The 25370-nt window shown below is 40.8% G+C and overlaps 1 protein-coding gene and 1 long non-coding RNA gene across 5 annotated transcripts in view; both read right to left on the reverse strand.

Moving 5' to 3' along the window:
• Nucleotides 1-4161: 4161 nt before the first annotated feature.
• The window catches only part of LOC138952191 (uncharacterized), a 34027-nt gene continuing 12818 nt past the window's right edge, over nucleotides 4162-25370 (reverse strand). The window contains exon 2 of the long non-coding RNA XR_011451323.1: nucleotides 4162-4424. This is a non-coding gene — a long non-coding RNA (uncharacterized lncRNA). The remainder of the gene's footprint in view (nucleotides 4425-25370) is intronic.
• On the reverse strand, nucleotides 5590-25251 carry LOC138952633 (coiled-coil domain-containing protein 170-like). Of its 4 annotated transcripts, XM_070324335.1 has the most exons (16): nucleotides 24896-25251; nucleotides 24189-24259; nucleotides 23485-23527; nucleotides 22956-23051; nucleotides 22143-22399; nucleotides 21583-21739; nucleotides 19754-19939; nucleotides 18485-18634; nucleotides 18197-18364; nucleotides 17452-17652; nucleotides 15616-15789; nucleotides 14486-14728; nucleotides 13532-13549; nucleotides 13118-13141; nucleotides 10955-11191; nucleotides 5590-8585 (listed from the first exon to the last, which is right to left on the reverse strand). In XM_070324335.1, the coding sequence occupies exons 1-16, from the start codon at nucleotides 25094-25096 to the stop codon at nucleotides 8286-8288; spliced, it is 2526 nt and encodes an 841-aa protein (XP_070180436.1). In that variant the 5' UTR covers nucleotides 25097-25251; the 3' UTR covers nucleotides 5590-8285. The 4 variants fall into 4 exon arrangements, with proteins under 4 accessions (XP_070180436.1, XP_070180437.1, XP_070180438.1 ...); XM_070324336.1 differs by lacking the exon at nucleotides 13532-13549; XM_070324337.1 differs by lacking the exon at nucleotides 13118-13141.

Genomic DNA, 25370 nt, shown 5'->3' on the forward strand with positions numbered 1-25370 from the left:
ATATGTTTTTGGAATCAGCAAATGACGGAAAATAAGATAAACGTAAATTTGGATCGTTTTATAAATTTTTATTTTTTTTTACAATTTTCAGATTTTTAATGACCAAAGTCATTAATTAATTTTTAAGCCACCAAGCTGAAATGCAATACCGAAGTCCGGGCTTCGTCGAAGATTACTTGACCAAAATTTCAACCAATTTGGTTGAAAAATAAGGGCGTGACAGTGCCGCCTCAACTTTCACGAAAAGCCGGATATGACGTCATCAAAGACATTTATCAAAAAAATGAAGAAAACGTTCGGGGATTTCATACCCAGGAACTCTCATGTCAAATTTCATAAAGATCGGTCCAGTAGTTTAGTCTGAATCGCTCTACACACACACACAGACACACAGACACACACAGACACACAGACACACAGACACACACGCACATACACCACGACCCTCGTTTCGATTCCCCCTCGATGTTAAAATATTTAGTCAAAACTTGACTAAATATAAAAATGAAAATAGAAAAGGTGGAAAAAAACCTGTTGGGGATATCATCTTTATACAAGACTTAGTTTGTAAAGCGTCATACACAGCTGTTCAAGTACTGTTATGAGAACTGCTGTGCGCGCGCGCCCACTCACACGCACGCACACACACACCGTGGGACACGCACGCACACACACACGCACGCACACACACTCACACATGCACGTACATGCATGCACGCACGCACGCGCTTACACACGCACACACACACGCATACACACACACACACACACACACACACACAAACACACACACACACACACACACACACACACACACACACACACACACACAAGCATTACATGTCGAGGCGAGTGACAGAGAGAGAAATGGATGTTTTATTGTACTTATCAATGAGTTGATTTTGACATTTTCAGACAAATGAAATTGATGCATAAAAACGAAATCAATAAGGATGTGATAAATAGGGAATTAAACATACAAATGCAAATAAGTGAGGCAAAATGAAGAAAAGAGCCTGCACAATTTTGAGACATAAACATGAAAACATAGCTTTGAAAGACACCAAGACGAAGACACACACATATATCTATATACGGCTTGTTTGTGTCTGTCTGTCTGTCTGTCTGTCTGTCTGTCTGTCACTTCGCGATGCACGGCCAAAGTTCTCGATGGATCTGCTTCAAATTTGGTGGGCATATTCAGGTAGACCCCGGACACAATCTGGTCGATGAAAATTTTCAACACGTGCTCTCAGCGCGCAGCGCTGAACCGATTTTGGTTTTTCTCTACATCCATTCCCAGTAACTCTTCCTTATCTTCTCTGAGTGTTCTGCGCGTTTATCTCCCTTCCTTCGTGTGGCGTCAATCGCGTACGCCGGGTACCCGGCGCAGCCGGGTATTCGGCTCTACTTCTTCCCGGCGAAGCCGGATATTCATCTAGTATATATATACACGTACAGACACAGACACATTGACACAAACACACACACAGACACACACTCAGACACACACTCAGACACACACACACACACACACACACACACACACACACACTCACAGTCATTAATGGCATGAAACAATTACAGTAGATAACATATATGCTTGATAACAAAAGCACACACACACACACTCACGCACGCAAACACACAAACAGACACACACACACACACACACATGCACACACGGGCCATACATGAGAGAGAGAGAGAGAGAGAGAGAGAGAGAGAGAGAGAGAGAGAGAGAGAGAGAGACACACACAACAGACACAGACAGAGAGACAGAGTTAGACAGATACAGAAAGACAGAGTGAGAGACAGACAGACGGACAGACAGACGAAATGTATCAATTTAAGATCAGTTCGATGTTCCGATAACATCTCAATTTCAACAAAAACCGGTTTGCTATCGAACATAAACAAATAAATCTGATAAAACAATGCTGTGTTTTCAAATAGCTACTTTTTTTATGTTGTCATATACATATAACAAAGAACAGAAGTATTGTCATAATCTGGCAGAGTTTCGATAGTAGTAGTTCTGACATTTTTGTATAATGGAGAATGGAACCAAAAAAAGTGAAAACCGCATCTGCATACAAATTTCCTTGTCAAATATATTTGTGATAAATCGTCTTTTAAATCGCAAATTTTTCATCTTCAATTAGCTTGCATTGAAACTCTTTGCGTTGGCCTCTGTTCGTGTGGCGGTTTTTGTATCTGCACTGCACACAAAAAAAAGCATGGTTCATCGGAAATACAGAAATGAATAACTTTTTCAAGACAGTTTTATTTCTGAGACATGACCCTTTTTCAGGGTTAATTTTATTCTGGATTAAGCCTATAATACTGTTTCAAGACATCCAAAAACAGGCTGCCAACGTTCCAAAATTCAGAATAAAAAAACAAGAACGGTATGTTATTACAACGTTTAATTTTTGACAAAACAAAACGTGACATTCACTGTAGTTCGACCCAGTGGTATTTTAAGTGGACAGACAGACAAACACGTATGATACAGACAATAAACTTATCTGAGAAATTGCCCAAGAAACTCGCTCAGAAGAGACAAGCGAGGCAGTGATTCTACCGAGTTTCCGAAGTTAAATTCTGAGCACATTTTGAGAATAAACATATCGTATCTATATATTTTTAGATTAAGGCAATGATAAGGAATAGAATGCAAACATTTTTAGATCTGTTTGTGAAAATTCGATTTTAATGATAACTTTTGTGATTTCGTTAAAAAAATAAAAGCACAACTGTTTAAATAGAGAAAAAACAAAACACCGATCGAATAAACTGGAAGACTTCAAGCCGTGTGACTGACTATGCTCGCAAATTAAAGACTCGATGCGACAAAAAAAGCGAGAGAAAAAAAACACAACAAAAAACAAGGAAATGCGTGCAACACTACAAACATATAAACATATACACCTGGCCAGTGGGCCAGTGAGAACCTCTTCTGGAACAGACAAACATCAAAACCTGACTTAGCCATCATGCATATGCTCCCCGAAACCATCTCCAATGCATTTTGCGGGGGCAGGGGGTGGGTTGGGGCAGGGGTGGATTGGGGGGGGGGGGGGGGGTACAGGGGTTCCGGAACCCCCCTCCCCCTCTCTATAAAAAAATTCTGTCTGTGAAAAAAAACAAAAACATTTTCTGTCGTGAATTATATGTTAAGAAATAATGAGTGGCTGCTGACACCAGTTGATCATGTTTAAAATCAAGGATAAGCCACACATTGTTTATAAAATAGCTACAATTCTTCACTCTTCGCCCCCCAGACCCCCAAACAGTTGCCCCTGTACCCACCCCTGGACCCCAGGTTGTAACCCCCCCCCTCCCCTTCTGGCTGACTGCTCCGCCCCTGTGGGGGAGGGGGTTCGGAAGGAGGGAGTCCAGGTGGGCAAAGAAAGAACTTGATGGCCAGAGCCGTGAAGGAATGGACGGGCATCAGCACGACAGGACCCCTGGCGTGTGTATGTACGAGAAAGTAACAAGCTGGGAGGAATCTGGCATTGCATGGGTCGGATTTGTTGAAATTGAGATCTGTTTTCGCATTTCAACAAATTCAAAACCAGCACACTAACGCCAAAAATGGAGGGTGTCACAATTCACATCTACATCATCCTGTGTGCACTCCTCACAAACGTTAGGCAATAATACAAATAGTAAAAAAATATTACAATGTTTACCGTGACGAATTTTAAGCAAAGCCATATAGAAGATGTTTTAAGCAACCAAGACATAAATGAATAAAGATCGGTGGAGGGGGGGGGGGGGGGGGGAGACACCAGATGAAGTACTCACACAAAAATCAAGCAGTATGTTAAAATAGGAACCAGACCGGCATGAGAATTATATCATTGTATTAAGATGGGAAACCGACAGACAAATTAACAGACTGCCTGAGAGAGACTGAGAGGGTGGGAAAAAGAGAAGATGAAAAGTTGATGGCTTCATAATCGACGTTTGCACCTGACAGGCACTTTTATGTGTGGGAAATATAAATTAAGCCATTACTTTTTAAATATGCATAGTGACACCATAATGACAAGCATGCATGTATGATGGACCCCCCGCGGGTTAGGGGGAGTCCCATATTGGTTGGGACGAGAAAGAATGTACCCGATGCTCCCCAGCATGTCGTAAGAGGCGACTAACGGATTCTGTTTCTCCTTTTACCCTTGTTAAGTGTTTCTTGTATAGAATATAGTCAATGTTTGTAAAGATTTTAGTCAAGCAGTATGTAAGAAATGTTAAGTCCTTTGTACTGGAAACTTGCATTCTCCCAGTAAGGTAATATATTGTACTACGTTGCAAGCCCCTGGAGCAAATTTTTGATTTGTGCTTTTGTGAACAAGAAACAATTGACAAGTGGCTCTATCCCATCTCCCCCCTTCCCTCCGTCGCGATATAACCTTCGTGGTTGAAAACGACGTAAAACACCAAATAAAGTAAAATGCATGTATGACGGATTTAGTCAACCACTTATCTTTTTTTGTTCTTTTTCTTTTTTTGACTGCTCAAACTGACACCTTGTCACACGGGTGTCACGTGAAACAAATCATTCAAGAGAAGACAGTGCTATAAAACTAGTTCTGGCTTGTGTTACTGACGTAAATCATAATGTATGTTTTTTTTCCCTAGGGTTATAAGTCTCCGGCGTGTTGAAGAAGAACCTTCTGTGATATGTGCGGGATTTAAGCTTCATGAAGATTCTTAGTAGCATTTAGTTGAAAGAATGCTTGAGGCACAGATATCACTTGCAAGCAGATAAATTGACCCCCAATACTAGTAAACAGTAACAGCAATCATAAGAAAAACAGAATGATTTTGAATGATGAAAATACTTCATGAACAATGCGCGCACTCTATCCCATTTCATTGTCAGTTTTATCTCATGACAAAACAGTCTTACCAGCGATACCAATTCATGCTAGGGTTGTAAAACTTGCATACAATTGCAAGCTCGTAGTTTTGTTTTTTAAGTTTAAGCATTAGTTCTGTTGTTTGCTCAGTTCAAATCTTTGCCTTCAAAGCAAGCAGCTTTTGTGTGTGTGGATGTGAATGTTTGATTCTGCTGTTCCTTGATGCAGTAATGTCATTGAGGCAAGTCACGCACGCACGCACGAACACACACACAACCAATATAATCTTCTTCTTCTTCTTCTGCGTTCGTGAACTGAAACTCCCACGTACACTCGTGTTTTTGCACGAGTGGAATTTTACGTGTATGACCGTTTTTACCCCGCCATTTTGGCAGCCATACGCCTCTTTCGGAGGAAGCATGCTGGGTATTTTCCTGTTTCTATAACCCACCGAACTCCGACATGGATTGCAGGATCTTTTCCGTGCGCACTTGGTCTTGTGCTTGCGTGTACACACGAAGGGGGATAAGCCACTAGCAGGTCTGCACATAAGTTGACCTGGGAGATCGGAAAAATCTCCACACTTAACCCACCAGGCGGCCGCGGCCGGGATTCGAACCCTCGACCTTCCGATTAAGAGGTACCACCCCGCCACAGCGCCCGTCACACACACAACCAATCAATCAACAGTGACAAAAATTGGAATCACAATGTCTTTAAGTTACAGTAAAGTACATCTTTTTATTTTGTTTTGTTTATTTCTACACATTCATCTACAATTACATACATTCATGCTGAGTCTTGGAATATGCTGCTTCTCTGGAAGATGTACAATCATAAAGATGTTAGCAATATAAGACAGACAAGAAATAGAACAAATAAACAGGAAACATTTACACTGTTTTCAAATTATAAACTAATCAAGTATGCTTCCCAGCTGCACGAAACCTTTCATACATGCACAATTTTTTTTTCAAATTAAGAAAAAGTGTGCATAATTTGCAAAAAAAGCTGAATTTTTAGAAGTAAATGTGCACACAATTGTAACCAAAGTCATTGCTAGCTTGCAGTCAGATTTGACCATTCTTCAACTAGGTATTTAACTGACAGCACTGGAGAATGCACTTTTTTTTAAAACCTTGAGACAAAAACTTAGCATATACATACATGTATCAAAGTATCACAGTAAAGCCAGTAAAGATCCCTTCAAGATTCATCCTTCACTAATTCTGCTAAATATCCATAACTTTGTTGTTGATACTTGATCTCGTTAGCTTCGATGGAAATATACAAATAATCAATAACATAATTGCAATCCATGAATTGAGCGATTCCTCAGATATTGTCATCAGTAAAGGCAAAAGCATGGACAGTTTGAATGTAAAGTATGTTATAGATTTAGTGCATCCTTATTAGAAAACTGTTTAAATAAAAGACTGACAACCAAAAGTACAGTAATTACGCTAAACCACAGATTTCACAACATGCAACATATTTCCTGGTGGGAAAAATAACAATAAAAATCTAATCAGCAACAAAAATTAAAGACATAATACAGTTGTACAGTGTGTGCAGACTAACGCTTGAAGAAGAGATTAACGTAAAATGGCAGTACATGATTTTTAATTAGATAAAATAACATGTGCAGTACATTCATTTGATTTTTTTTTATCCATTAACTCTGTTAAACTTTACACAAGCAATAGTGCTGATAAAAAAAATTTAAAATAAAAAAAAATAAAAACGAACAGAAGACGGTGGGGAAGGGTCGAGATCACAGTACAGGTTCAATATTTACCACAATTAATAACAGTTAAGACGAATAATCATTATTTACAAATAACCAGTAAGATAAACCTGACATACTTTGTACACGTATCTAAAAGCTATCATATTTCAGGTTAGCATAAATCCTACCAAATGGTGTTTTTTTGTACAGTGTAAAACAAGTGTGCAATCGTCCGTGAACACTAACAAAAAAAATGACACAACATAATACAAATCCTATTTGTACCTAAGTGCTTTTGTTATTATTATTATCATCAATACAATCCTCAACCCCCCAAAAAGGGAGTAAGTGTTAAAAATCAAAACAGAAAAAACAAGAAATTCCTCCGAGGTAGGAAAAACACCCCCGTTGGTCAAAGGGAAATAACCATTCCCACTGCCACCAACTGAGAAGGTTATTTCCCTTTGACCATTAATATGTCCCGCTATAAGTCCTTGTAGAATCTTAATCCACCAATAACTCCCTAACCGTGTGTTTGACTGGTCCCAATTTTTGTAAGGACCGTCTCAGGAATGTATAGAACCTGTTCACCAAGTTTGGTGACGATCGGTCCGTTCATTCTTGAGATCTATATGCGAACACAAACACACACCCAAACAAACAAACAAACACATCGAGCGAAACCTGTACACACCCCTATACCGGGGGTGTAATAACATGATTTTCCTTTACATAACATGTCAAAGAGACCAAGTGACCACTGTAGGCATGTCCGAATGAAAGTTTCTGAATCTAACAATCGACATTAGCATTTCTTTTGATTTTTTTCCCATGACAGGTCACAGTGCAGCACATGCACTGAAGTTCAAGAAGTTCAGATACACCTACAGAGCCTTATTGTAGAGCAAAATTACCATCCCAACAACATAAACATGTCTCTAAAGCCTATTAAATGTCATTTCTCTAAGACCCACCACCAAAACTACTCTTATCATTGGTTTCTTAAGAGATTAAAACTGAAATTTTCTGTATAATACATTTCCCTCCATGTGTGATTTGCAGAATGTAACATTACTTTCCAAATAAGATGAATGTGAAAGTTGAGAAAAAAAATGTGAACAAAAAAAATAATGGTAAAAATATCACAGATAACAGACACCTCCTAGAATGCAGATGCAAATTGGATCTTCTACTAAGGCCACAAGAAGATAGACGATGACAATGACCATAAAAGTATATTGTGTGTAAAGTATGATAGAATGACAGGACCCGTATGTTCTGCAAAATTTCATGTCTGAACTTGCAAGTCTCAATTCAAAAATCCTGTGTCAAAGCGCCTGTCTAATTGACAGAATAATGCTTACTTTGAGCTGTCTTCAAAAGTATGTGTAAGAATGCATTTATTTGTTAACGTGCCTTGGAACCAATAACTCTCTCTTACTCTAGTACACATGTCGTATGCATTTAGAGCGCTTACTTCCCTCCGTTTATCAGATCTGCTTTTGTACAAACATAACAAGAGACAAGTCACTGGGCAAAATACTGCCCAAAAAGCTTTTAACATGCAGGTCAGATAAGTAAAGAACAAAAATCACATCCCTTATCCATGACTAAAACCTCCCCCACAAATCACACTTTGCTGAGTTCCCCAATAAAATCCCAAGTCTGGTTTTGCTGAATCACTAATAAACCCGAGTGTCTCGTTTAGTGGGAGACATAGATCGTGCCCGGACGCGCATTCTGGCGACCCTGTGGCGCGATCGCTCTCTTGACCGACGAACAACTGGGTCGGAAACTTCCAGCTCTGAAATCCCATCGGAGGCGTCTGCCAGGGCTTCTTCCAGTCCCATGGTGGTGAAGGCGGTCTGGTGGTGCGCCTTGATCAGCTTCTCCAGACGCGTGATGATCTCGTAGTCCGGAACCGCCAGCGTGTTCACGTCCAGACCCAGCATGCGAGATACCACACCGCGGAAATCCAGGAGCTGTTGGGAAAGAAGAGTTTGACAATGGATAAGACTCAAATTAACTGGGCGAAGTCGACTACGCGAAGTATACTTTGCACAGCTGTCCGCACAGAGCTTTAGTTCTGAGCTTTCTGTAAAACAACTTTTTGAAGTCTTCGCAAAGTCGACTTCAGGCTCAAATAAGGATTGCCTTAACACAGTATACATTTCAGCAGATGAAACTCCACCTGGTCAAAGATATGCCAAAGGGGGAAAAAAAAATTAAAAACCTTTTCTACCAATCTGTGTACGCTATCTCCAAACTAAAATGTACAAAATAATATGCAAAAATCATTATAAGTGTCGCTTTTTTTCCATTTTAACCAGCACTCTTCTGCACTTGCCAGGAACAAGATAAAATCTGAAAGGGATAAGGTGTGAAGAGAGACAACTCCTGCAAGCTGCCTGAGCAAAGAAATCGACAAACATGGGCAGTTTCTTCCCCTTTTGAGATCAGAATGAAGGGACTTTGAGTAAATATTATGATTTTCAATTCTTACATCGGTTATTCTAATTCCTTGTGATGCTTACCCCCACCTCTTTTCATCCCACGCCCCTGCCAACATTCATGAATTCCCTTACCACATCCACCCATCCCAACTACCAGTGTACAGTTGTTCACCCTTTTCAGACTTCCAAAAATCCGGAAAAATTAGGTTAAAACTACAAGGATTGTATCAAATAACCAAAGGGAAGTAATCGCTCTTAATGCATACGACATGTGTAATAGAGTAAGCGAGAGTTGTACGGAACCTTTTCTCCTGGCACCTGAGAGAATAACAAGCATTGAAATGAACAAGCGACTTTCATCCTCAAAAAAGGATGATCACCGCAAGCTCATATGCTCATCATTCTCAAAGGCACTCCAACTAACACCTACGTACACAGTCATACAAGAACCACGTAGGTGTTAGTTGGAGTGCCTTAGAGAATGATGAGCATATGAGCTTGCGGTGATCATCCTTTTTTGAGGATGAAAGTCGCTCGTTCATTTCAATGCTTGTTTCTCTCAGGTGCCAGGAGAAAAGGTTCCGTACAACTCTCGCTTACTCTATCACACATGTCGTATGCATTAAGAGCGATTACTTCCCTTTGGTTATTTGATATCTTTAACATCGCTCTGCCTCATTCTGTTTAAAATTTTACAAGGATTGTTGCAAATTTGGAAGCAAATTTTCAAATATTTTCACACACACAAAATCATAGAACGCATCATCAATAAGGAGGGGAAGTCTTCAATCAGGGGGAGTCTTGGGGAAATTAAAGGCACAGTAAGCCTCCAGTAAACCATCACAGATACGGTCAGGCTTTACACACACTACAAACACCTTTTCATTTAAACACTCACCGATTGAGAACATCCTAGGTGCCCTCCGTAAAGAGCGAACAATTTTCAAAGAATGTATTTTTGCGTGGTTTATCTTAACCCTGAGCCATCGTGAACCCGTGTGATCCAGTTTCCCTTTTTCACAATGTAGTCGTCAGTTAGTCATTTCAATGCGACTCGATGTCAGCTTATCTACAATAGCACGTTTTTATGCACGAAACAAACGGCTGCGGTTCACAAGAACTCTAGCGATGGCTTTTGACTGTTGAGAGGAACGGCGATATGCCGCATAAACCGTCGTCTGCTACGACCCTTGCGTGACCCTGCTTCCGGGCTTTTCTTTTTTCAAACTTTCACAACTTCGAATTGCATTGATCTTGTCTTGATGAAAACACGCTGTCAATTTATTATTTAGATTTTAAAAGTTAGGTCTAGCGCAAAAACGCACCACGGTCAAAAAACTTTCTGATTATCATCGATCCACGGCTATCGCCAGTTTAAGGGAAGTAACTCATTTTTGACCTGAGTTCAGGATGGGTCCAAAAAGTGTTCGAGACAATCTGCAAAATTAATTCTTTAAAAATTGCTCGCTCTTTACGTAGGGCACCTAGGATGTTCCCGTTTGGTGAGCGTTCAAATGGAAGGGTGTTTGTACTGTGTGTAAAAGCCTGACAGTATCTGTGATGGTTTACGGGAGGCTTACTGTCCGGGCGCGCGTGATTTCCGGGATATTCATAACAGCCGTCCAGCACCAAAACGAGGCGCCATTGTTGTAAAGGGCCAAGTCCACGAAAATAAATTCTTTGAAAATTTCTCACGCTCGACAGAAAGCAGCCAGGATGTTCCCGTTCGGTGAGCGTTTAAATGGAAGTATGCTTGTACTGTATGTAGACGCTCGGGGAGCTCTGTGATGGTTTACGGGAGGCTTACTGTGCCTTTAAGGGGGAGGGCGTGGGGCATGTCAACAGAAGTATTCTACCCTGTTCAGCACAAGCCAACCAGCCCCCAAATCAACACCCACCTGCTTCTCTCTGTACTTGATGGCCTCCAGGGCGTTCTTGGTGGTGCGCAGTTCACTGGACAAGGCCTGCACCGCGTTCTCCGCCACCACGTTCTTCTCCTGGCTGGAAGAGTCGGCCACTGCCACTGATTCTTTCAGATGGGCGATCTTGCGAGCCTGCTTGCGTCGCTCTTCTTCAAGCTCCTGGACCTGTCGGGCCAGCTCTTCCACGTCCTTTCGCTGCTCCATTGTACGCATCTGAAGAGTGCAGTGACATTATGATATAGTTCAAAGTATTGTTTATAAACTACGAGTGGTGCAATGGCCTAGTGAATAAGACGCCGGCCTCCCTAGCAGAAGGTCATGGGTTCCAATCTGGTGGATTAAGGGTGGAGATTTTTCTGATCTCCCAGGTCAACATTATGCGCAGACCTGCTAGTGCCTTATAGTCCCCCTTCCCGTTTACAAGCAAGTGCAAGATCAAGTGCACATGGAAAAGATCCTGTTATCCATGTCGGAGTTCGGTGGGTTATAGAAACATAGAAAATACCAAGCATGCTTCCCCCGAAAGCGGCATATGGCTGCCAAAATGGAGGGGTAAAAACGGTCATACACGTAAAAACCACTTGGACAAAAACAGGAGTGTACGTGGGAGTTTCAGCCCATGAACGCAGAAGAAGAAGAAGTTTATAAAATACTGTAGCCGAACAGCATGCCCCGCGTTTGGATGTGCAACATTCTGTAGCTCTACAGGGACAGTTGCTGAGAGTTTGGGTAAAATGTTCCATCTCATCCATCTACCGAGTCAATGCCATGATGAAGACAAAATTATTGTTGGAGAATAACATCATGGAACAGGATGCACAGTTTTACAGTCGGCTGTATCATAAGCTCTTTGAGAATGGCTGCAAAATGTGTGAACAACATGAATGTTTGCATATGCACAGCTTTTCACTTTCAGGGTAAAACATGTTGTACCAAAACAATGCAACAGAATCATATACATGAACTTTGAGTCAAAATGGCTTTCAGGATGATTATTGCACACATGTAATGTCCATTGTAAAAACTATTTTCTATCAAAACATAGCTCTTGCCTCCTTGTGACTTTATTTTCATCTTCCTACATATGCTCACAAACATACAATAGAGCCAGGAAGTGTATGTGGCCCTGAATTTCATTGTACCTAAGATAAAGTAGTGTTCAGCACAATCTGTCAATCACTTCAACAACTTTTAGGGATGCAGCACTATGACTTATCAATTGCACTCTCCATAGCAATGATAAAACAAAAACGATGAAAACCAATCATCTTAAGAAGGTAAAACATTTTTTCTTAAATATCTTCATGACTAGATCTACAAAATCTGTGTTGTATTTTTTTTTTTACATTCCTTATGTTTTAGATCTATGAACATCTCTGATTTTCTCTGAAAATAAATTTGCAAAACAAATGTTTCTTTAAAACCAAGAGGAAATAGGATCCAAAATAAAAATACTATAAGAAACAACGGAAAAGGCAGAAAATAACAATAACATGAAAGTAAAAATTAAATTGAAAAATTGAACGTAAACATTTTTGTGTCTCTTTGTCTGTTTGCAATATTCAACGCAAAAGATCAAGACTACCCAAATAGACATTTTTACTAGTGTCTATGATCTATGCTCACTGTTAAAAGTCTCAAACCTACAACAACATAAAGAACAAAGTTTAATAAGAAAAAGAATGCAATGCCCTTCCCCTTTCCACCATGAAAAAGATGTCTAATTTTATCTTCTAAAAAAAACCACACAATAAAAATACTATGTCATTTCAATTGAACAAAGATTAAAATCAAAACCTTTCTGAACGCTAAAGTTGCAAAGGCTTAGCAAATGAAAGCTTGAGATGTTTTGTTCTTTCTTCATCCATTTTCTCTTGCCATTTTTATGGCCGAGGGAGAGGGGGGTGGGGGAAGGAGTGAATAACTATTCTACAACTAAGCCAATATTTCCATTCTATAACTGTTCTTTTAGTTTTATCAATTCTTAACTTCCACTACTCGTTATTAACATTAGGAAACTATATGACTACTTTCTAAATAACAGCAAGGCTGAAGATTTTCCCTTTAAAAAAATAATAATTTATTCATCATAAACTCAGGTTAGTGACTTTACATGCAAACTGATAACTTCTCACTCACTCCGCATACACCTGCCGTTTCACACTGCACGACATGAGAAAAACATCCGGACAATATAAATTAGCACAGGAAACTGAAACTACAAGAAAACAAAAATCCGCTTCCTTGGAATTCTTTCTTTTTTCTTCCATTCTTTCTTTTTACTTTCATTGATTTCATTTTTTTCTTTCCCTTTAATGTAGTTATTTTCTTCCTCTCTTTATTATCTTTTTTTTCTTTTCCTATCTTCCCATTTCTAACATTGTTCTTTTTACCTTATTTATTTTCAGTTTTCATTTCTCATTCATTATAAGCACATTGCTGGTATGTTTTCAATCAATTTAATCTGTGACAGTAAGAGTTTTACCAAAAATATTCGACACAGTCTAAGATTCTATAACTGACAACTGACAAAATTCAAAGTAACAGACTTACCGTATCATCAGAACGGAACTGGAGATTGTGAGAAAACAAAATCTTTTTTAAAAGACAGGTGAATTAGAAATAATTCTCTAAAAAAACATGCACTCACTAACAAAAGAGGGGATCTACACAAAACTCATAAATTCTACTCTTTTGTTGACTGTCACCCTGTCAAAAACATCACAGTCTGAGACACCGCCAGCCTGCATTTGAACACAGGAGCAGAAGAAGCTGACAATTTGTTTTTTACATCCTCATATTCGAGACAGCATCACGTCCTCCAGGCACCAAGCACTTCTGTGCAACTAAGAATACAGTGGAACCCCGTTTTAAGACCTCCAAAATCTTAGAAAGTCGGGTCTTAAAAAGGAGGGAGTCTTAAAAATGAGGGGTAATTTTACAGAGGTTAGGAACAGAAAGTGTGAGAAAACAAGGTCTTAAAAAGGAGGGAGTCTTAAAAATGAGGGGTAATTTTACAGAGGTTAGGAACAGAAAGTGTGAGAAAACAAGGTCTTAAAAAGGAGGGAGTCTTAAAAATGAGGGGTAATTTTACAGAGGTTAGGAACAGAAAGTGTGAGAAAACAAGGTCTTAAAAAGGAGGGAGTCTTAAAAATGAGGGGTAATTTTACAGAGGTTAGGAAGAGAAAGTGTGAGAAAACAAGGTCTGCAACAGGAGGGAGTCTTAAAATGGGGGTAATTTTACAGAGGTTAGGAACAGAAAGTGTGAGAAAACAAGGTCTTAAAAAGGAGGGAGTCTTAAAAATGAGGGGTAATTTTACAGAGGTTAGGAAGAGAAAGTCTGAGAAAACAAGGTCTGCAACAGGAGGGAGTCTTAAAAATGAGGGGTAATTTTACAGAGGTTAGGAAGAGAAAGCGTGAGAAAACAAGGTCTGCAACAGGAGGGAGTCTTAAATTGGGGGGTCTTAAACGAGGGGTTCCACTGTATTGGCTAATCAATCTCCATACCTTGAGTTCTGTGGTACCCAGCAGCTGTGCCTTGAGGTTCTGGATTTCCTGTCGGGCGTCTGTCAGTTGCAGCTTGTACTTCTCCACCAGGCGCTCCAGTTTGCGGCCACGCATTCCCTCCACCTCCACGTTCTTCTCCAAGGACACACGGCCGTGGACACGCTCCTCCAGAGCGGTCAGCTTCTTGCGCAGCAGGTCGATATGAAGATCCTTGGACTCAAGTTGTTCCTTCAGGCTCTTCACCTGTACAGAAAAAATAAAGAGAAATGATTTTCAACTATATCTTTTAAATAATCAAATGTCATCTATCATATTAAACAGGAGAGAGTGATCGAGAAAAAAATGCCATGACGGCCCCAGGATAACTCTGCAGTTGTCAGGGCCTTAAACAATCATCAATTGTGTGAACAGTCTCTTCATTTCTGACATAAACAGTCTCTTCATTTCTGACATGAACAGTCTCTTCATTTCTGACATGAACAGTCTCTTCATTTCTGACATGAACAGTCAAAATAAGTTTGAGCTCCTTTGATATTCAAGATGTGCACCCAAATAGCTACCCCCCAAAATGCTGAAGTCTTTGCCCAGCATCAACACTGACAACCGTTTTGCCGTGCAATCACAGATCCCGCAAGCATTTCAGAACCTCTATTGCACAACTTTTTTTCCATCAGCTGTTTGCTTGACTACTCACAGATATATCTGCTATATGCGCTACTGTAATATCAATGTGCACAAAGTGTCAGAGAACAACATTTCTGGTCATAGGAGTGCCAGAAATAAATAGATAGAATGTCAAAAATACAGTTGAACCTGTTAATAACGACCATTCAGGGGACAGGTATGCTTAAAAAAAAGTGGACGATATAGATAGCTAGTCACTATGGAAATGTGAGTTGTACATGTATAGAAAAAACCCACTCATTGGGGATGCTTTGGGGTGGTAATTGTGTGTAGGTGATCATTACCGAGAGGACGTCACCAGGGAAAGTTTGAATGTAGTTTCAAAGTAGCCTGCTGAGTGTTTGCTTCTCCTGAAGCTGCTAGTCACGTAATGTACACAAAACTGGTACCCCACAGTATCTGCGAACACTCCCCTCACAAATACAAGTCCATCCACTAGAACCCACCTTGCGTTGCAGGTTGTAAACGTGCGTAGATCGGTCAGCAAGTGCATCAGCCTCCAGCTTGACCAGCTGCTCGGAGCGAGCGATGAGGGCGTCCAGAGTCATGTCCAGCCCCAGGTCCAGAGAGATGCGGTCCATCTTCATCACCTCACCCAGTTTTTGCAGACCGTACAGGTACTGAAAAAATGTTAAGTAAGCAGTTGAGGTGCAAGTCCCCATATGTACGATTGAAAACAAACACACACACACACACACACACACACACACACACACACACACCCCCTCTTAACACTTTCGCGACGGGACACTGATAAATCAGTACCAGCGCTGACACGCCCATGGACGGGAAGCGCATTTTTCAGTACCAGCCATAGAGGGTACACGACTCGTGATTGCTTCCCGGTTTTTGAAGCTTGCAAATAAATTGAGTTGTTTCCCTTGATACACTTGGCGTCCCCTTCTGCCATTTGCAAATCCGCCTGATTTGTGTGCGTTTTTGAGGAAAAAAAATGAATCAAAGGCGAGCCTTGTCTCGGGAGGAGATTCTCCGGATGTTGGACCTAGAGGATCCCGTAGAGCATGATTCGGACGTATCGTTTTCGCCTCACGAAAGCGATACAAGCAGTGAAAGTGAGGAAGAAACAGTCCCGTTGTTGCTAGTACGAGTCGGCAAACTACACGTGGTTGGCGGTGATACTGCTAGACGAACATGTATCTCGGAATCGTGCAGGAGCTATGGGGGCGTGGCAGCACTGATAACAATGGATGGCTGGAGCCTTCAAATCCTTTTGGAATTGTTCATAGGTGTACAGTTGGTACTTTGTTGTGAAAATGTGACTTATATTCAATATGGATTACCTAGACATCATTTGGTGAGTGTTAGCTAGATCTACAGTTTTGTTTCATTTGAGTCAGGATGCTGTGAGTGAATGCGTGATTTGCTTGTTTTTTTTCTTTGTACTGTCTCCTTATTTCTGTGTACAATGTTAACAATATTTCAGCTAATTCATAGGTTTTACACCTTGTTTGGTTATAACATTATTTATAATACTTTCTGTTAAAAAATAACTTTTAAAAAAGCAGTAGAAAATAAAACACACACACAAAAACGTTAAAAAACAAATTATCCCCCTTTCACCCCCCTTTCACCCCCCTTTGCTAAAACAAATCGCGTGACAAACTTATAAATAGCACGACTGAACTGGGCATCCATTTTTGAATTAGTACACAAAATTTGGTGGTGATTTGACTTAATTCAAGCTTGCTAGACAGATTTCTTTACAGTTACTGATTTTTGGGAAGTTTCTTGGTGGCAAGCTTGGGCAGGCAGGACGTAAACGCCGTGGCAGTGCTAGTCACAATAGTGTTAAGACCTCAACATTGTGAGAATAACAGGTCTCTAAAAGGAGGGAAGTCTTAAAATGAAGGCAAATTTACAGAGCTTAATTCAGAACAAAAAACCTGAAGAAGGAAAGTCTTGAAACAGGTTGAGTCTACAGGACGTTCCACGTTTAGTAGTTAGTCCTCAGCAATAATGGAGCAGAAGAGGGTTACGAATAAAGCAGGAACTTCTTGATAGAATTAATTTTCTCAGCTATATTTAAAGCTGCTTCGATATCAAGAGTTTCCTGTCGAGTTGTGTTTGATGCAGCCTAACATACATTCACAAATCAAATTCAACGCACCATCATAATAAGACACACAGAGTCTGGCACAAACACATCATATCATCAAATCATCAGTGATTATGTTTCAATCTTTTTTAGACCTGATACAAATGGCAGATCAATAATCGATTGTATTCTATCATTTTTCAAACCTGGTCACAAGTTTACCAACCTTTTCTTTGTCAGACTTGAACCCATGCCTCAGGACATCACCAGCAGCCAGTTCACCTTCAGCACAGCGCAGTTTGCCTTCAAGATCATGACGGTCGACCTCATAGCGCTTCGCTCGCTCATTGACGTCTCTGTGGATCTCTAGCTGGTGATTGAGCTGTTCCGTCAGGCTCTGCACTCTGGATTCATACTGCTCCACTTTCTAATGAGAAAAAAAATAGACAAAACTTTTAAGGCTCGTGTTTGCAAACACAAGTACACACATGCATAGCCGACAGGAGAAAAAAACACACGTGACTAAAACATTGATGTTTCACACTGTACTATCCTATGACTTGAGAAAGAAGTGAACACCACATGAAATGTAAACATAAAACTGACACAAGCAATCAAAGCACACAGCTTCCTTGACAGGTGTATGTTTTCACATGAGGACTTAGGTCTGTTTCAACAAAATCCAATTACATCCCAACAGCTTTTTCATCATGCTCCTGAGTTATGCCATGGTAATTATATCACTTACATCAAGATTTAACAAAAATACTGCAATCGCAAAAGCAGTGAACCTCAAAATAGACGGATGGGTCGACGCTTTTTCCTCAAAGGTGACTAGAAAGCATTTTGGCTCCCTGCAGCTGTTACATTACAAATAAGAAATGAACAATGAGCTTCTGGTCGAACAATGAAGTCGTCTATTCATTACAATACCGCCAGGGTTTGAGATTAATCAAATCAACAGGTCTTACCAGTCTGAATTCTCTTGAATCAACAGCCAGCCTCTTGACGGCTTCTTTCAGGGACTCTTCACTGCTGTCCATGGACTCGAATGCCGTGCTCAACAAGTTGGCCAGCTGCTCCCGGAACAGTTGGAACTGAGAAGCTGCAGTATGCACACTGTGTGTGTTCACACGCATCTGAAACAAGCAAAAACGGACATCATTGTGTGAGTTCACACGCAACTGAAAGTACGGTAGTAAAAGATGGCCATTCTAACTTTCCACAGAAATAAAGGTGCACCATTCAAACATACTGACCTCCCTATCCAGAGTGGTCAAACGGTTTTCGCGAAGATCCAGTTCTGCTTTTGTCGCATCCAGTGCCCTCTGGTTGGCGTCTAGCCTCTCTTTCAACAGCACAATCTCTCGCTCCATGTCGCGACGAGATCCCAAAGCATTGTCTCGTTCCTGAAACAAAAAATGAGAAATGTTCATCTTAGTGTGAATTATCATGCCTGCCTTCTGCTTGCACAGCTGGTAAACTAAGTGAAATTTGCTACCGATCACTGCCATCACAGTCCTATTAACTCTAGCTTACAACCGTGTAAACACTTACATCCACAAACAATCTTTACAACCTCTGTGTGACTATGACACTTCATCTCATAAATTTGGCCTTGAATTTCAGGTCACAGATTAAGACTGCAGATACCTTAACATTTTTCTATTTCAATCAATCAATCAATATGAGGCGTATATCGCGCGTATTCCGTGGGTACAGTTCTAAGCGCAGGGATTTTTATTTTTATTTTTTAATGTAATTTATATCGCGCACATATTCAAGGCACAGGGATTTATTTATGCCGTGTGAGATGGAATTGTTTTTACACACTACATCACGCATTCACATCGGCCAGCAGATCGCAGCCATTTCGGCGCATATCCTACTTTTCACGGCCTATTATTCCAAGTCACACGGGTATTTTGGTGGACATTTTTATCTATGCCTATACAATTTTGCCAGGAAAGACCCTTTTGTCAATCGTGGGATCTTTAACGAGCACACCCCAATGTAGTGTACACGAAGGGACCTCGGTTTTTCGTCTCATCCAAAAGACTAGCACTTGAACCCACCACCTAGGTTAGGACAGGGGGGAGAAAATTGCTAACGCCCTGACCCAGGGTCGAATTCGCAACCTCTCGCTTCTGAGCGCAAGTGCGTTACCACTCGGCCACCCAGTCCTCACTTTTCCTGCTTGCGCTAACATTTTGACACCACATACAACATTTACTAGGGACAAAGTTTTATTTTCTGGAGAAAATTGTCACTCTTTTTTTCTGCATTCAAGCGTTTGTGTTTTCCAAACCCTGAGACTTAGCTGTGAACTTGGGATCTTTATTGTGTGAGCATGCGTGCGCACAAGGGTGTTTGGAGGAGTGTCTCCATTAAGTTGACTCTGGGAAACCTATCCCTCTCCGACTTTGCAAATCAAAGCCACGACGATCGCGTCAAAATGGGTTCATAGCCAGCGCACTACCAACAGAGCTATCTCCCTTTCCCTCATACGCAAAAACGCCGTCACTCACAATGCGAAGGTTCTCCACCTCAGCAGTGTACTTGGTGGTGACCATCTGGTCGCGGCCCATCTCCGACACCAGACGCATGATGGTTTCACGACTGGCTTTGCTTTCCAGCTGTGTGTTGTTCAGCGTCTCTGTCAGTGTCACCAGCTTGCCCTTCAGCAGTGCGTTCTCTTGCACCAGGTCTGTGATCTGGAGGAAGGCAACAGATAATTGTTCAAAACTGGAAATTTGACATGTTACATCAATACAGGGACTGTAGCACAAGTGTGGTCAAAATCCTGACTGCACCCCTGCTTCCAAACACACTCACACTTACCAGCACAGGCACACATTCAAACATACGCAGCTGCATTGCACAGAATCAAAGCCTGAAAATTAGGGTTCTATACAGCTGTCAAAATAACTCACTGAACAGAGATTATCAATTGATCAGTGTGACTTTAGAAGAAAGACTTTAATACGTCCTCAGGGATGTTCCTTGGATTTTGTCCTGATAGGACAAATGTCCTAGCCTTGCTGAAAGTATAGGACATTTGTCCTGAACTGTAAAAAACAATCGGTCATTTCACGTGGAAAGAAATAAGCCGTCCACATCCTCCTTTGGTACACACACACTGTGCCACACACCAGAGAGAGAAATATATTGTAATTGTATTCCAAACTTGCCTTCTTCTAGTTCTTGTGTGTGTGTGTGTCTGTGTGTGTGTGTGTGTGTGTGTGTGTGTGTGTGTGTGTGTGTGTTTGTGTGTGTGTGTGTGTGTCTCTGTGTGTGTGTGAGTGTGTGTTTAACAGAAAGCAAAAGATCTCAGGTAAAGAAGAAGTCAAGGTCAAAAATGAACATTTTCTGCTGCACCTGATCGCGGTCTTGTAGTAACCCTGGAACAATATGGGCTGTCTGATGGTCATTAATCTTGCTATGATCCGCGAGACTGCTTGTTCTGAAATTCGAGCAGCCACGTGTGAAGCTGTTGTTTCGGTTTGCTGAAATGCACACTGTGCAAAACATCAGTTTTCTCTCGCCATCGAAATTTAGCCATGGATAAAGTTTAAGCCATGAAGGCACAAACGTCCGTGGTGGTGTCGTCGCCGTTTTCGTACTCACACTCACAGTCACAGTGGGTCCGGTCACAGTCACACTTGACGACTGGTCATGATCTGACTGTCGAAAACACAGCTTGGGTTGGTCCTTGTCCGGTTTCAATTTCTTCGCAGGCGGCATGATCGCATTCGCAGTTTCTAGAATCTATACAACCGGAAGTTGAACTTTCGGAAATTCTTAAACTGCGCGGTCTTCAAACGGCGAAGTTACTAAACCAAACAACAGAAGACGTTGCCGATTCGGAGATTAGGAGACGTATCATCTGATGCCTGATCTAAATAAACGGATCAATGTTGCCATGTCCGACGTGGCAATAAAACGATCGGTCAGTGTCCGTCTCTGACATAAACTTATCGGACATTTGTCCGCCAGAGACACAAGGTACCGGTCATTAGACCAAGGTATCCAGCCCAGGGCCGAGCCCTGGGAACATCACTGCTTCCTATGAGCTTCAGAGACAAACAATATTTGGCATATAGTCCCAAATTAAACCCGTGGAATTGACATCACATACTGAAAGAAGAGCAACCGTTTGAGATTCACTCAAAGGGACTGTGAACCGACCTGAGACACATGGGGCTATATCGGGTTATTGCCCAATATTTAACAGAGAAAAATTTGAGTAGATAAGATCTTAGGAAGGAGGAAGTCTTACGTTACAATAGGGGTCTTAAACTAGGGTCTCCACTGTACACAGCTGGACATATGATGAAACCGCAGCAAACCCACTGACCTTTCTGACGAGGCGATCGATGGAGGAGGTAGAAGAGCGATCGAAAGAATCTTCACTGGTGTACAGCAATCCGTTGAGCTGAGTCACCAACTCCTTGAGTCGGCGCTCAGCCTCACCAATCTGCATTTCACTGCAGTTACGGTCGTCATGTTCTTTCCTGCAACAAAACCAGACATCATAGGCATCAGGATAGTGAGCAGGTCTACAGATATTGTGTGTGTTTGTGTCTGTGTGTGCATGTGTGCTTCAGCTTGTGTGTGTGCCTGTCTGTCTGTATGTTTGTCTCTGTGTGTAAGTCTGTCTGTTGCTGCATGTGTATACATGTGTCACATTCCTTTTTTGATAAAGAAATGTGTTCAATCCAATGAGTGTTAATCCTTCTGTCTCATTGTTCGTTGATATTTTTGTAACTGTAAGGGGCACAAGCGTAGCGTCACTTTAAAAACTCTTCCTAAAAGTGTTAAGACACTAGGTACATTAACTGTAAACATATATATATATACAAAAGTAAAAGAAAAAAGCAACAAATGTCTTTAAATATAAAAAATAAAAAAACTTACCTCAAACGTGCTTCCAGCTCCACAACCTTGTCATTTGATTCACGCAGTTCTTGTTGAAGGGCGGAAATTGTGTACTCTCCTCGGTTGGAGACAGTGTGAACAGAGCCCATTTGGTCTTCAAGGTCGCGCACACGCTCCCTCAAAGATTGCACCAGATCAGACAGACGATTTTCATTTTCCCGATTCATCTCCAGAACATTATGCAACTCCTGAATCTTGATGTCTTTCACTTCCAGCTGAGACTCATAATCTTTCATCTGAAATCATAAAACGAGTTAAAGAGTAATCTGCAGTTTCTGTTAAATTGGGATTTTGTGTGTGTGTTTTGAGTGTGTGTGTGTTTTGAGTGTTTGTGTGCGTGTGTGTGTGTGTGTGTGTGTGTGTGTGTGTGTGTGTGTGTGTGTGTGTGTGTGTGAGAGAGAGTGTGTATGCATGGAAATGGGGGAGGGAGTTGTGGTATATGTGAATGGGTTTGGGAATGGGGAAGGTAATAGGGGGTATATAATGTGATTGGAAGGAGTGGGGGCATGAAGGGGGGGGGGGGTTTCCAATGATAAGAAATGTGAAGCACAATAATACTGTGGAACGAACAGACAGAAACCTCACATCTTTCTTTCCAGGAAACACATGTATACTCCAGTAAAATGTTAAGATCAAGTGACAGAAATTGGTGACCTTCACTAAGAAGTGTCTTGTGTCTTCTCAGTAAAGGGTGTTCATGCATGCCAAATTCCACTGTGTGGAACAGCTAGTGACCACACACACACAAAATCAACATAGAAATTAAAACAGCTAGACTCGACAAAGCCTTACCTGCTGTGTCACTCGCTCGAATTTCACTTGATATGCAGCCATATCATTGCGTGCTCTTTCCAAGGCATTTTTATCCGACTGGTACAAACCATCCACCTGCAATAAACACAGCAAGTTCTTGTAAAGTTGTATAAGCAATCACCAACTTATGTTCATTTCTCTTGGCTTTTTTCTTTTCTTTTTCTCTTTTTGTCCTTTATTCAACTGTATGTCCATTTCTCTTGTTTTGTTTCTTTTCTTTTTGTCCTTTATTCAACTGAAAGCCTACATGGTATTTACCTCATCATGTACAAGAAACTCCATCGAACACATTGTTCTACAGCAAATATCAAACTTAACAGTTTTTCTCACACAGTTTCATACCTCTGTCTTCTTTGATTTGTAAACTACATTTCTTGTATTTCTTTGTTTCTATGTATGCACAAACGTCCTAATACATGAAACAACCACTCAACATTTTGAAGTTACACTTATGAAAAAGTATGTAGCTATATATATATGTGTGTACATAAATACTGGTAGTACCTACCCTGACTGCATCTGAGTGTTGAACTCTTGGGGCGGATTCCAGACTGCAAACACAAGGTGAGGTGATTGAACAGACCCTTTTCAGTCCCATTTATCATCATCATTATATTACATGTATTACCATTTTAGTGCACTATATCACCAGCTGACCAATCAGGGCTGATTCTAGGGGACCCTCTAAATGTTATAACGGTCAGACAGGGACCCTTTTTATTTATCACTCTAAAATTAAGAAAGACAAACTAAAACTTCGAACTTAAAACTGCAGGCTCATTTGGATATAATTTCCTCAACATGTCTGTTATCATTTGCTAACAGTCAGCATATTACTTATTAGAAATAACTAATACTACATGTATATACAGTACCATCCCCTCAAAAAGCAAGCAAATCAACCAACAAATTAATAAAGCAGACATGCTTAGTTGAACTACATTACATACCTTTTATGGCTTAAAATCAACATTGTGTATATATAAATGAAAAGAAGGGCAAAGGATGGCAACAACAAAAAATAAACTACACATTGACAAGAATGTTATAAAAAAAACCCCACCCAATTACATCTACCATTCTGCACCCATATTCTGTCAATCACACATCCTTTCTTGTCTAGAGCTTAAAAAAAAGAAAACAGAAGAAGTCACCGCACACTCGATCACTACAAGAGTGAAATTTTCTAGTTTAAAAAAAATCTTTTAGTACCTAACAAGATGCTGAATCATGTTGTCCTTTTTCCTCAGCTCTTCGCGGAAGGCTCTAATCTGCTCCTGCATCTGCAAAACATTTCAGATCAATCGTGAAGAAAAACGTGTCACTCTGGTAATTTTTAAAACACAAATGTTCAAGAAATGAACAGGACAAAAATTTTCTTTTAAAATCAGTAAGATTTCTGAGATGCAGATGCATTTAAACAAGTGGCAGATTTCTGTCTTAATCCGTTAATGTGACAAATAACATGTCAGTGTGGTCGAAATCATGAAATCTGTTGCTCAGATGATGAAAAATTCTAATGGAGATCTACAAAGTGCTAACATGTGTATGAACATCAGTCTATCTTGTCTGCCTATGGTCCTAAGGAAAACAAAAGCTGATGTTCCAGTTTTGGTTTCACTGTCAGAACATATAATGCATTTCAGGTCTCTGAATCAGATTGCTCTGGTTAAGACTATTATCATCTGTCACAAGTACATGTGTTTAGTTTCACTGCAGATGTTATTTTTTACAGGACTTTCTTCTTCTGTCAACATACATAGCAACTTAAAAGTCTGTGGGTAGAACTTTTAATCATGTGTTGGCTGCCTAGCTTTAAAAAAAAAAAGACGAGTTTAAGCATGTCACACATCACAACAACTCAACAAAATTCAGTATATTTGGTCAGTGAAATACGATCAAATTAATGGCTTCTTTACCTCAGCAACTGCTCGTCGTGTGACACTGCCATTGCCTCCGTTCTCATATTGCGGTTCATTATATTTGAGGATGCCTTGTCGCGGCGTGTTGCCTCGTCTGAAACCTGCCAATTCCTCTTCCAGTGATCGGATTCGCCGGGCACTTGCTGTTTCGTTCAGCTGTGGCAGAGAACCTGTCTCCAAAGGTCGGATATAACTCATGATGTCTGGATGCCACTCGCCCTTGTGCACCTAACAACTCAGAAGCGACCTTTTCTCACAGAAAGTGAGGATTTGGCACCGTCTCTAATGACAGGGACAGTGTGTATACGACCAAAATATTCCTCCCAAGCGCGCTACAAGCGCAACATAGCAACAATGTCAACAAGCTGTATCTGTGCAGAAACATTAGCTCCCCGCCTGCGTTAGCCGTCGTTTGAGATCGCTATTCTACAGCAACAGGATCGGGCACTATTTTTAGGAACGCAAGGCGAGG

Source organism: Littorina saxatilis, linkage group LG17 (assembly GCF_037325665.1).
Source record: "Littorina saxatilis isolate snail1 linkage group LG17, US_GU_Lsax_2.0, whole genome shotgun sequence".
Taxonomy (NCBI): Eukaryota; Metazoa; Mollusca; class Gastropoda; order Littorinimorpha; family Littorinidae; genus Littorina; species Littorina saxatilis.

Bases quoted from the DNA above. Each gene is read 5' to 3' on its own strand.
- LOC138952633 (XM_070324335.1), bottom strand. From the start codon at position 25,096: ATGAGTTATATCCGACCTTTGGAGACAGGTTCTCTGCCACAGCTGAAC. The intron at 23,052-23,484 runs GTAGGTACTACC...TGTTTATTGCAG, and splicing joins AACACTCAGATGCAGTCAGG to GTGGATGGTTTGTACCAGTC. The intron at 18,365-18,484 runs GTCAGTATGTTT...TGCTTGTTTCAG, and splicing joins TGACCACTCTGGATAGGGAG to ATGCGTGTGAACACACACAG.